Source organism: Acomys russatus, chromosome 15 (genome assembly GCF_903995435.1).
Source record: "Acomys russatus chromosome 15, mAcoRus1.1, whole genome shotgun sequence".
Classification (NCBI taxonomy): Eukaryota; Metazoa; Chordata; class Mammalia; order Rodentia; family Muridae; genus Acomys; species Acomys russatus.
The window spans coordinates 19,594,818-19,607,701 of record NC_067151.1 but is presented as its reverse complement, the minus strand read 5'-3'; the positions used below and the strand labels follow the sequence as shown (position 1 = coordinate 19,607,701).

Genomic DNA, 12,884 nt, shown 5'->3' with positions numbered 1-12,884 from the left:
GCCTGCCAAATGCAAATGGACTCACCTCTGAAACTGTAAGCATGCCCCCAACTCCTGCTTTCTTATATTGAGTTGTCTTTGTCATTTTATTCCTTCATAACAATAGAATAGTGTACTAAGACATCACAAACAAAGAATTCTGTAAGCCCAGTGCTGTTTTGTTAGGAGACATTGAATATATGACTAATATACATTTTTTGAGTTTTTATGTTTATGTGTATGATTGTTTGCCTAAGTGTTATACTTGTGCCTGCAGTGCCTTCTGAGGCTAGAAGGTGGCATTGAATCCCCTGGAAATGGAATTACAGATGGCTATAAGCCATCATGTGGGTGCTGGGAATTGAACTCTAGTCTTCCTTGAGGAAAAGCAACCAGTGCTCTTAATTACTGAGCTGTCTTTCCAGACCCAAGAAGTCTGTGTACTTTGGAAATGTGATGATTAAACAGCTACAGCTTTAAGTTAAAATACTGGTCTTTGGTTTATATTAAACTTGTTACTTTTTAATAAAAAGAAAATCTTCTATGTGTCCTTGAAATTGCTTTAAAAATTTTTACATTAAATATTGACAAAACCTCATAAAATAATCTTTAAAATTGGTAATCTTTTGGTCAGAACTTTGTGTCCTTCATCTTCTCATTTGGGAAGCTGCTAATCTGCACTCCCAGCATACTCAGGTAATTAATTTTATTCCTTTTCAAGTCTCTGATGTTGAAGACCAGATAGTTTAGTTTTACAATTAAACTTAGCTGTTTTTTAGGGGTTAAGATATTTTTAGGTCTAGATAGATGTTTTAAGTTGATAATGACACATATGATAGATATTGATTTATATTCAGAATTTCAGACGCACCAAAAAAGGAAAGATGTTTTCTTCAAGGCTGTCAAATACAAATAGCCAAAACACTATGAATGTAACATTTATATAATTCCTGATTGTTTCATGGTTCTTCTTGCTGTAGGTATTTATTGTATATATATGTAATAATATAAATGTATATGTAAAAATATTTCATAAAAATTGTAAAAACAAGAAACAAATAAAAAAGAAGTCTGTGTCCTTTAAATTTTCCTGGCTGCTTTAAAATTACTTAGTTTGCTAAAGGGTTGTTAAAATAAGGAATTATGCCAGGCAGTGGTGGCGCATGCCTTTAATCCCAGCACTCAGGAGGCAGAAGCAGTTGGATCTCTAAATTCGAGGCTAGCATGGTCTACAGAGTGAGCTGCAGGACAGCCGTGGCTACACAGGGAAACCCTGTCTTGGGGGGAAAAAAAAGGAATAACAATGAGAAAAACTCTATAAGTACTTTTCTTTGTGTTTCTTGTAAACCACCTGCATCTTCAAATAGTGACTAAAAGATCAATTAGTTCATTACATTTTATACAATTAAATATCATAAAACAAATTGTATATATATCTAAAATGAAGTTTTTGTTGTACAAGTCTAAACTGACAAAGATTTATATTTTTCTGATAGTTTAAGAATCACCTCTAAACCTTCTAAAATATAACACTTTTTTTTTTGTTGTTGTTGTTGTTTAGGGATCTACTCCAGTGTTAAGAATGTTAGTGAGGCCCTCTACACCAGAGCTGCCCCAGCCCCCAGCCTTGTTACATAACATTAGTACAAAGGACTTACTTTGAGTTACCAATGTCTAGCTTGATTCAAAACCACATGGAAATGCTTCCTGGAATTGTTTCAACAGTCACCATTACATTTCAAATGCATAAGAATCCAACAATGGTTTTACTTCATTTAGGTCGTACTGATCTAGCCACTCATTCTGTCAAGATCTCTCGCCTTTTCAGGTGGATTTCTGACAGACGTGCTAATTGTGATTAAATGCTTTCCCGATACAGCCTCATTACTGTAGCGTTGGGTGGTCTACAGCATATTATGTAGCTCTGACAGGTTTGAACTCAGATCTATCTTAGGATAAAAGGCACTTGCTATCATGAATGGCTTAACACTGTTTTTAACTTAATTATTGAGCTCTATAATTTAAAGATGTCTGGTTAAGAAATAATCACAAACACTCTAAAACTTGATGCCTCCCTCCAGCTCAAATAAAGTTCATTTGTTCACAGCAAAAACCTGGTTACTGTCTTAAAACTGACATGTTATTACAGTGCCTGAATTACTCAATATGTTCTAGATTTTTAAAGTTTAAAGATTCTGTGCATTGCAAAAGAACTAAAGCAAATTTGTTTTCTGAGGTAGGATCTCAGTGTAGTCCAGCCTGGCCATAGTAAGCTCGGACTCGTTCCGTCTCCATTCCTGGGTGCTTGTACTCTTGTACAAGTTTTTCTTTCTTTCTTTCTCTTTTTCTTTCTTTCTTTCTTTCCTTCTTCTTCTTCTTCTTCTTCTTCTTCTTCTTCTTCTTCTTCTTCTTCTTTTCTCTCTCTCTCTCTCTCTCTCTCTCTCTCTCTCTCTCTCTCATCATTTAACAGTCTTTGTATAATCACAGTATAATAGTTATAAAGGTTTGATTTCTTTTGCAGGAGAGGGGGCGAAGGCTCAAGACAAGATTTCTCTGTGTAGCCCTGGATCTCCTGGATCTTGCTCTGTAGACCAGGCTGGCCTTCAACTGAGAGATCCTCCTGCCTCTGCCCTCCTGAGTGCTAGGATTAAAGACATGTGCCATGACTGCCTGGCTTAAGAGTTGGTTTCCTAAAGGAAAATAATTTATATTTTCAGAATTAAACCAAACTAACTTATACCTTTAGTTCCTATCCTTTAAAATAATAGCATGATGAATAGTAATGTTGCTTTGGCTATGCATTCTTCAAAATTGCACCTTTACAAAAAACTTGGAGTTAGCATTATTTATTTCAATGCATATTACAGATGAGTTGGATCATACTGTCTACTCAAAAGGACTACTACTAAGGAAATTTTCTACTAAGGAATTTTTTGTCCTTTAAATTCTATAAATAGCATAGGGTTTTGTTTTTGTTTTTTGAACATTCACATAAAATTGGTGAAGTATGCATATTATTTTTAGAAGTATTTAACTTATTAAATGAAATATGTAATTGCAAAAATGTTTTGTCTGGCTAAAACACTAAACTACCTGAAAGTGACTTATGAGCTGGATAGCAAATGTGAGGCTCTGCTGGACATTCAAGTGCAGAGAGATATTTTTCTTCCACTTCCAACAGCCCTGAGGAACAGCTTCTTACTGAGTGAGTGTAAGTGACAACTGAGAAGCACCTGTAAAACCTCTGTGATCATATATTCCCTTCACAACATAATTTTTTTTTCTGAAATGGACCTATATACATATTCACCATACAAATGAAAAGTAACTGATAGCTACTTTAAAATGTATTTCTTCATTTATTGGATCTAGTTGTCTCATTGTAATAAAAGATAATAGACACTTAAAATATGTTGGGGCTATATAATTTTCTTAATAAAAGGGTTATCTCCCCCTGGACATTGAGTAAAAATTCTTGCAAAATGACCACCCGGACCCTCCTACACTCTCCTTTCAGTGAACACTACATTGTAGGAACAAAATCTCTATTAGAGAATTCATTTGAGAAATGTCTATCCCTGAAGATAGTATACTCTCAGTCTTCAGCTACTTAAGAAAAGTCAGTATTGTGTTTAGTATACAGATTTAGCTTTGGGAAAATGAAGAGCCTTTGAAAATTGTAACTGAAGTTGATCTTCAGTGAATTAGAATTAGGAACACAGGGCCCATGCATTTGTCTTGCTTCTTTCCCTTGGAGACTGAAACACTACTTCCAGCCTTTCCCCCAGTTAAATAAATAGTTCTGCGCCTCAGGACACAACTGAGTGGTGTGAGCAAGTGTGGTGATAAACCACAGACCAGGCCCTTACTATGGCTGTGCACTGTGCCTTTCCCATGTAAGAAGCACCAAACCTGGAGCCAAGTTTTCAAAAGGCAATTTAACAGCAGGAACTATTATTTAATCACGTGATACCATATTACACTATGTAACATTATGTATTTTACCTACTAATGTAACAAGGTCAAGTTTAGTACAAGCATTATTTCCTAAGACTTATGGTACAGGCACTCCTTTCCAGGAATTACTGCTTATTTAATAGTGTCTATCTACATTGTAACATTAAATCAGATATATATATATATATATATATATATATATATATATATATATATATATATATATATATATTGCATTGTGCACTTTCTCCCTACCCCAGATTAAGGTTATTAACAAAAATCAATTAAGGAAACAAACACAACTATAAAAACTGAACCAAGGCTATCAGCATCACAAGATGCACATCTGAACAGGTCAACAGTGCTTTCCCATAACATGAAAGTATAGGCTTAGCATTACTGTAGCAGCAGCTGGTCTTTAGGACAAGTAAATCAACAGTTTCAAGTGAAAAGTTACTCTGAGAAAACATCAGTCCATGCTACTAACAAAAGCAGCAACTGCTGGTGTTATCTGAATGTCAAACTGCACTATTCTCTTTCTGAGTGTCACTTATGTGACGACAAGACTGGAGTCCTTGTGGCGCATCAGTGAGATGGACTAGTATGTCAGAACCTCCCATTGGTTTTAATATTTAAGTGATAACAATAGGGAAACTAGGAAGGGTCAGTGCTGTTGGCTCTAAACCACATCAACTTCAGTTTGTTTTCACAACAATGCAGTCAACCCCCTGCCTCTGCAACAAAAGAGCAACGCAGTATCCCTTCCTGCATCGAGGAGCTGAGAGCTATGCAAGTAAAAGCTGTGACTAAGGTGGATGGTTGCGAAGTACATAGCAGTCCTGCATACTGACACAAAAGTATGTGAGGAGAGCTCAAACTCATTTGCACATCTATATTCAGCTAAAACGTCACAGCAGCAGTGGACATGAATAGTGCACTCAATATAGACACCTTCAAAACTACTCCAAAAAACAAATGACAAAAGTAGTTAAGAACAACTGAACATATGTTGTGTGTACCAGGCGTAAAGGAGGAATGGACCCTGTAGTTAGCCAACTGTTTGAATTACATGAATCTTAGTCCACTTCCATCTCTCCAGAGTCAGTGTGCTGTGAGCTGCCTTTTGCTGGGTCGGGGCTGGTCTCTGTACCACTCTGTCCATCCATTGGTCCATTGTGTTCACTGTTAGCTTTTGCTTTGTCTTCAGGAACTTCTACTTTTGGTTTGGGTGCATAAACGATGGGGTTACAGAAATTATCCAGTTCCTGAAGACAGAAACAACCCATGTCAAATATTACACAAAACATTTAGATGTTTGACAGTGTTCTCTTAACCTCCTAAAACTTGTGTCCCCCCGCCACACTTAAAATTTCACTATATTTAACAACTTTATTACTGTACTTTTTATTTATTTAGTTTTTTTTGAGACAGGGATTCTCTGTATAGCCCAGGCTGTCCTGGAACTCTCTCTCTAGATCAGGCTGGCCTTGATCTCAGAGATCTGCCTGCCTTTGCCTTCAAGAGGCCTGTGATTAAAGATGTGTGTCACCATCACCCAGCTATTGTACTTATTTATTTCATAGGCATTGGTGTTTTGCCTGCATGTATGTCTATGTGATGGGGTCGGAGCCTCTGGAACTAGAGTTACAGACAGTTGTGAACTGCCGTGTGGGTGCTGGGAATTAAACCCAGGTCTTCTGGAAGAGCAGCCAGTGCTCTTAGCCACTGAGCCATCTCTTCATCAGCTCCAATTTTTAATTAATATGTCAGATGTTTTGGGAATTATGTTAATACATTTAAATTTAAGTTTCTAAACATTTATATGAAAGCAATGTTTTTATTTTTATTTATTTATTTATTTATTTATTCGGTTTCTCTTTGCCGCCTTGGCTGTCCTAGATTCTCTTTGTAGACCAGGCTGGCCTCAAACTCACAGCATTGAGATTATAACATAATGAGATTTCTCCCTTCCCTTTCCTCCCTCCATAGCCTCCTATAACCTTCTTGCTCTCCTTCAAATATACGGCTTCTTGTTTAATTGTTGTTGTATGCATGCATGTATATGTAATACATATATATTATTCAATATATCAATACATATATATATATATACACAAACACACACACACACACATGTTTTCAGGGCTGATCCACTTGGTATTGAATAAGCAATTGGTATGTTCTCTGGGAAAGACTGTTTCTCCCACTCTCAGCATTCTCTAGTGGCATGTGGTTGTTTGGATAGGGTTGAGGGCTTGTACACTTTTCCCTGTCCACTTTGGCATGTCTATTGTCATCCTGTTCAGCTCATGTTTGGGTAGGCAGTCATGCTGGTGACACTTCATGGGCAATTTGCTTTTAATTTTCCTGATAAGCCAAGAAAGCAAATGCAAGTAATAGTGCTTAAATGAAACCTAAAACATTTTCTCTTTCCTTGCTTTTTACTCAGAAATGAAAGATTCTTAGTTCAAGTGATAAAACTGTAAAGTTTCTCCCAAGTTTGGAACAAACATCTTATAACAGGGAGTAATACCTGCACACCCCAGCATAGGAGAGGGTCTAGTTACAAGCCAGGGAGGATAGTCTAGTTACAAATTGTTCTGGATGAGTCCACTTCTTATCTATCCACATTGAAGTACTTACAAGCTTCTTGGAAAAAAATGGAATTGAAAACTTTTTTGATTAGGTGCAGTGGCACACACCTATAATCCCAGCACTCAGGGAAGCAAGAAAGGCAGATCTCTGTGAGTTCGAGGCCAGCTTGGGCTACAAAATGAGTTGAGGATAGCCAGGGCTACTCAGAGAAACCCTGGTTCCAAAAACCAAAACCAAAAACAAAAAACCCAAAAAAACAAAAACAAAACAAAACAAAAAAACCAAACCAAAAAAACCCAAACAAACCAAAAACAAAACAAAACAAAACCCAAGACAAAAACAACAAACAAACAACAACAACAACAAAAACCCCAAACCAAACCAATAACAAAATACTCCAAAACTTCCCCCTTAATTATATAGTACTTGCTTTTAAGAAGAAAAAAAAAATACCATGTACAAAAAATAACAAAGGGGAAAAATCCTTTAAAATTAACACCTAAATAACCTTCTAGATGTTAGACTCTTACACACACACACACACACACAGACACACACACACACAAAATTGTATATATGTAGTTATACTGTATAAACTGAAACTCCTAGAAAAAAAAAAAAACCCTGTCTACAGTATGGCTCACTAATTAGAACATTGTGATTGTGTAGAGCTGGCATGCTGCTGATCTAGAACTAAAATTATGGGCCACCTTTAGCCCCGCCCCCTTTATGTTTATCTTCACATCTGTCTTAGTTTGTGTTTTACTGCTATGAAGAGACACCATGAGCACAGCGACTATTATAAAGGGAACCATTTAATTGGGGCTAGCTTAACAGTTTCATAGGTTTAGTCCATTATCATCATGATAGGAAACATGGCAGTAAGTAAGACACAGTGTTAGAGAAAGAGCTGAGAAGTCCACATCTTGACACTCAGGCAGCAGGAGACTGGGTGCTACACTGGTAATAGCTTGAGCATAAGAGACATCAGGGCTCACCTCAACAATGACACACTTTCTCCAACAAGGCCACACCTCCTAATAGTGTCACTCCCTATGGCCAAGCATTCAAACACATGAGTCTTTGGGGGCCATTCCTATCCACTCCACCACAACATCCTTTCCGCTCTCAGGTAAACATTTGGGATGGACTAACTTATCAGAGCAGTAGCTGCCACCATGCCCGAAGCCACGAATGTCATCAGGGGTGTCTAAAACTTGCAGTTGGGATTTTCCTGCTGCTGTATTCTCCACAGATGTATTTGGTAAATGTCTTGATTTATGACTTATTTTGTTTAGACACTAAGTTTATGAGACTACTTCCATGATGAAATGCTATTCAGATCAACCTGAATCTATTTTCATGGTCCATGATCACTCATATTGGGCCTAAAATAAATTATATACGTATTCCTTATGAAGTGAGAGCTGTGTTTCATGCATACATGTGACTTTATTAAGGTTCTGTACTCATCTTTACTCAATATTTTGTAATAATATCTTTACAACTAAAACGTTTGACAGCTATGTCACATTTATAGTAGTAACTCCGAGAGATTTTTAGCTAATAGGTATACATTTACTTCAGATTTCTACATATATGTGTGTATATGCACTGACAAAATGTTCCAGAAAAGTCGTACAAGTCGAAATTGGTCAGGGAAGAGGACTCACTGTTTCACATATTTCCAACTATGGCAAATATTATAAATGTAAACACAGCACATGATACAGAAAAAACCACCTGCATTCTTAGTGACTGGGTACACACCTCTTTGTCACTCCCTAACCCAGTGTCTCTATTTTCATCTTTGCATAATTTTGGTGCCATGTTTTTTAAAAATAGATTTTGACATTTTTTAAATCAGTTGTTTATTAATTTTCAAAGTTTATCTGAGATTATGTAAAATTAAAAACAGGATTTCATAGTGGAAGATTTCACATTCCAAAGATGGGCCGGTTGCAGTGAAGCTGGCAGAGGGCTCAGGGGATCTTGATGGTGATGTTGATCACACCACTGTATCTCATTCAGTCACTCCTGGGACTTAGCAACCAGCAGTGCCTCAAAACAGTAGAGACTCCATCATAAACAACCTTGAGTTGCTGAAGTCCGCAAAGCAAAGCCTGGCCTAAATGGTCTTATGCAAATTGATGGTTTCTCAGAGTGTGAAAATGTGTTTTAGTGCTTAAACCTATTAAAAAGAAAGTTTTAGCCAGCAAGATGGTTTAGCAGGTAAGGGTGCCTGCTAGGCCAGCCTGGCGATCTGAGTTCTATCCTTAAAACCAGCTGAAAGTGGAAGCCAAGAACCAACCACAACAAAGTTGTCCTCAGAGCTCCTGTGAACCATGGCATGTGTGCCCACACACTCACTGCATCCTTTCACACACGTCAATAAAACATTGTTTAGGGAATTTTAGTTTCTTACCTTTGACTTTGCAACTATTTCTGACACTTTTACCACAGGATCTTGAGTAAGACTTAATTTGTTCTGTGCATTCATCTTAGTGTTCAGCCAGTTCATGGAGTCACTGATGTACTTTTCAACTTTTTCCATTTCAGCAGAATCCAGATGATCATATCTTTCATCCTATTAGAAATTAATGAAGTTGTAAAAGAAAAAGAACTTATTTTTGGTAGTTGGCTTGTTGATAATTTCTCCATAAAACATTAAAATTTTTATTTATAACATACTTCATATATATTCATGTAAAGATGCCCCATACAAGATGACACAAACTGAAGAGACCAGGAGAAAGAACAAAATTAGTGCAGACTTGCAAAGGTCTCCCAGAAGTCAGCTTTGGAAAATAACCTTTAGTAGAGGGTCTGCATTGGGCAAGAGAAGCTAGCATAGAGTAGAATTTATACAGACTTGGGAGAAAATAGGTACACAGGTATATAGTGAGCGAAAAAGAAAATTCTGAACATACCATAAAACTAGGTGGTGCAGTCTTGATAAAAATAAAAAAGACAAAGAAATTTTGTGTAAAAGGCACAGTTGCAGCTAATACATCTGGGAAACCACCCAGAAAGTCAATTTATGTAAGTAGCAAGCAGAGCAGAAAGCAGCAGCAACAGGACATAAAAGCAAGAGGGTTTCCTGGTAAAGATTACGGACATCCTAGAGGAGCAGCATGAATACGGAGGAAAAAAAGTGTTGAGGAAGGGGAAGAGGACAAGAGGACACACATGACATGAAGTCAGAATGAGGTGACGAGTAATTGGATGTAGGAAGAAGCAGAAGGGGTGAAGGGAGAGGATCAACCCAAACAAATTTCCTTTAAAAAATACACAATAAAACCTAATACCGCATATGCTAATTAAAAACATTTTTAAGCAAAATTCTTTTGCTGTATTTATTTTTCCCTAATTTTTTTGAGACAATCTCACCTAGCCATACCTGGGCTTGTCCTGATCCTCTGACTTAGCCTCTTAAGCATTGTAATTAAACCCCAAAGGTGAAAACAGGGACCATGGGAATGCCATTTTCAAAACTGTTAAGCCTTATCGGACATTCAAGTTTTCTTTGTAAGATTACAAATTACACATCATCACATTGGACTTGAGTTCTAGGCTGCTACATTTTATTCAGCTTCTAACTGTCTCATGGATTGTTTTCTTGCTAGGTTATTTGCATAATCAACGAATATGCCTTTTAAAATTATCTGTAGCTTGAGCCTTTTCCTGTAACTCTCTATTTGTAAAGTCTGAAATCTCTACTACTATTTAATAAACTTATTACATTATCACCTACTTTTTGGAGTTTTCTCCATGCCAAAATATTTAAAATGCTACCCCCATCCATATTTAAATGTTTTGGATAATTTTGGGCTGTTATATGTCTACCTTATAAGCAAAATAAATACAAAACTCTCATCACTATTGGTCCTTCATTATCTGGTTTGCGCTTCCATCATTTATTTATTTATTTATTCTTCCTTTTTCTTCTTTCTCTTTCTTTCTTTTTTTCTTCAAGATAGGGTTTCTCTGTGTAGTCTTGGCTGTCCTGGACTCACTCTGTAGACCAGGCTGGCCTTGAACTCACAGATCTGCCTGCCTCTACCTCCCTAGTGCTGGGATTAAAGGTGTGCACTACCACACCCAGATCCACCATCTCTTGACTGTATTATTCTAATAATGTCCTAGTCTACTACTAGATTCTTTACCAACTAAGTCAAGTCATATTGCCTCTGTACTCTAAACCCAAGCTAATTGTATTAGAATAAACCTCAAACTTTCACAACAGCTGAGATGAGGCCCTCTGTGATCAGGCATCTGTCCCTCCCCAGGTATAAGTCACACCAGCTTTCAGTATGTTTCCCCCAAGTGTGTGTGGGGGTGGGGCAGGTGTGGGACCCACACTTGTGAAGGTCAGAGGGCACCTACAGGAGTCAGGTCTTTCCTACCATCGTGTGTGTCCTTAGGATTGAATTTAATTAGTTCATCAGCCTTTATTGAAACCATCTCACTGGCCCACAGTTCAGTTTTCAAGAACATTTCTTTTTCATACATTCTGAGCCCTGGCTTCCTTCAATTCTTTTCTGACATAAAGAATTGAGTATATATTGGGAAACAGTGTACACAGGGACACCAGCTACTTTGGTTTGACTCCTGAATCCCATCATTTACAATCTGTCTAATCCAACAAACTGTAAGCTTCCAGATTTTCTAATATGTGAAGTGAGAAAACAGCATTCATAGTTCACAGATACTAAATACCCTGGTGAGGAGAGTGTGTGACAATCCAGGACTCACAGTGCTTAGGGTTTACTAAGTGCTTGGTGAATCTAAGCTTTTGGGATGATGCCATGCCTGCATGGTTCTGGTGCTGCTCTCTCCTGCATACGGACACAGTGTTAACGTTAATGATCACATCCGGGTCCTCACTGAGTATGTAAGGTGGTGAGCAGTAAACCCTCCCCATTGGACAAATTCAACAAGATGGTCTTGCTTCTCCTGAGTTTTCTCGAATAGGGCTGTGTCTACTGGTCTGCTGAAATAAACAGCAGCAGTGAAGATGTGGACAAAGGAAAGACTGTAAGGTTTGAACCAGTAATCTCTTAGAAAGGTGGCTATGCCCTGTTCAGATGCTTGACTGGTCACTTACTTCTCTTTCCAAAAGGACATATGGTGCATATTGTCCAACCTGAAGCTTCAGAACAGTGGAGAGTTATGAGAGGTTTGAGTGTGCTGGAAGAATAAATGGAGATTATGGAAGAATGACAGATAGACGATCAGGAACCTCAGGCAAGCAGCAGCAGAATACAGTCTGGCAGCTGCGAGGCAAGGAAGACTTTTTCCTTGTAAGAAACACAAAAATAAAACAATGGATTTTGTCACCAGATTAAACTTAAGCTATGACTTCAGGAAATTCTACAAGGTGAAACCCTCAGATTGTAAGTGTCCTGGACTCCTTGCCTAGTAATTCTTCACTAAGAAACTGTGCGTTTGGAATGCGCAGTCCCTGACAAGTGGTAAACGGCTGCAGCTCTGGAGTGGAAGACTTCTATGGTCACCATCAGCACCATGCCCCCAGTACCTTGTTCCTGTACGCTTCTATCACTTTCAGGACAAGCTGAATCTTTTTCCCCAAGTCGTTTAAAGCTTTTGGTCTCTCCTCATGCTCTACGTACTTCATTTGAATGGGCTGGCCATATTTCTATTAACACAAGAAGCATTTAAAAAGGATGAATAGGGTTAACAGAATACATTTATTTGCCTCTTATAAATGATAAACAGGCAACGACAAAAATATGTCTTTTCTATTTTTCCATAAACACATGTATTATAGTGGCCTTTATCCTACTTTTAATCTCATTTTATATATATAAAAAAAACCATTCATGTTGACTCTTTTCAAACTCAAAGACCCAACCAAAAAAACTGTCAATCCTTTCAAAGCAAGGTGCTAAAACTTCATAGAACCATTTTAAAAACATAGTAAAAACTATCCTACCATATACAGAATTCACAAATTTAAAACCTGATTTCAAATTTTATTTTATTTTTGAGACACGGTTTCTTTGTGTAGCCCTGGCTACCTTGGAACTCACTATGTAGACCAGGTTGGCTCAGACTCATAAGAGCTCCAGCAGCTTCTGTCCCAAGAGCTGAGATTAAAGGCACAACCACCATGCCTGGTAAGATGAGCCAAATTGAGAATCATAATCTTTACAAAGCTTAAATGTCTCAGTTAATATCCATGCACCACTTAAAGCAATTTACTAACCTTTAGCTCCTGAAGCTTATCCACATAAACTTGTTTAGGTTGGTCCTCTCCTTCTTCATAAAGCCAGTTTTCTGTATCTTCTAACATTGCAGACAGTTTATTCATGTCCTAATTATATATTAAA

The 12,884-nt window shown here is 37.6% G+C and overlaps 1 protein-coding gene across 1 annotated transcript in view; it reads right to left on the bottom strand.

Annotated features, from left to right (window-relative positions):
* Positions 1-4,152: 4,152 nt before the first annotated feature.
* The window catches only part of Hspa4l (heat shock protein family A (Hsp70) member 4 like), a 48,750-nt gene continuing 40,018 nt past the window's right edge, over positions 4,153-12,884 (bottom strand). The window contains exons 16-19 of the mRNA XM_051157092.1: positions 12,761-12,868; positions 12,071-12,190; positions 8,957-9,118; positions 4,153-5,201 (exon numbers count right to left, since the gene is read on the bottom strand). Of these exons, the coding sequence (XP_051013049.1) occupies positions 5,013-5,201; positions 8,957-9,118; positions 12,071-12,190; positions 12,761-12,868 (579 nt within the window). The 3' untranslated portion in view covers positions 4,153-5,012. The remainder of the gene's footprint in view (positions 5,202-8,956; positions 9,119-12,070; positions 12,191-12,760; positions 12,869-12,884) is intronic.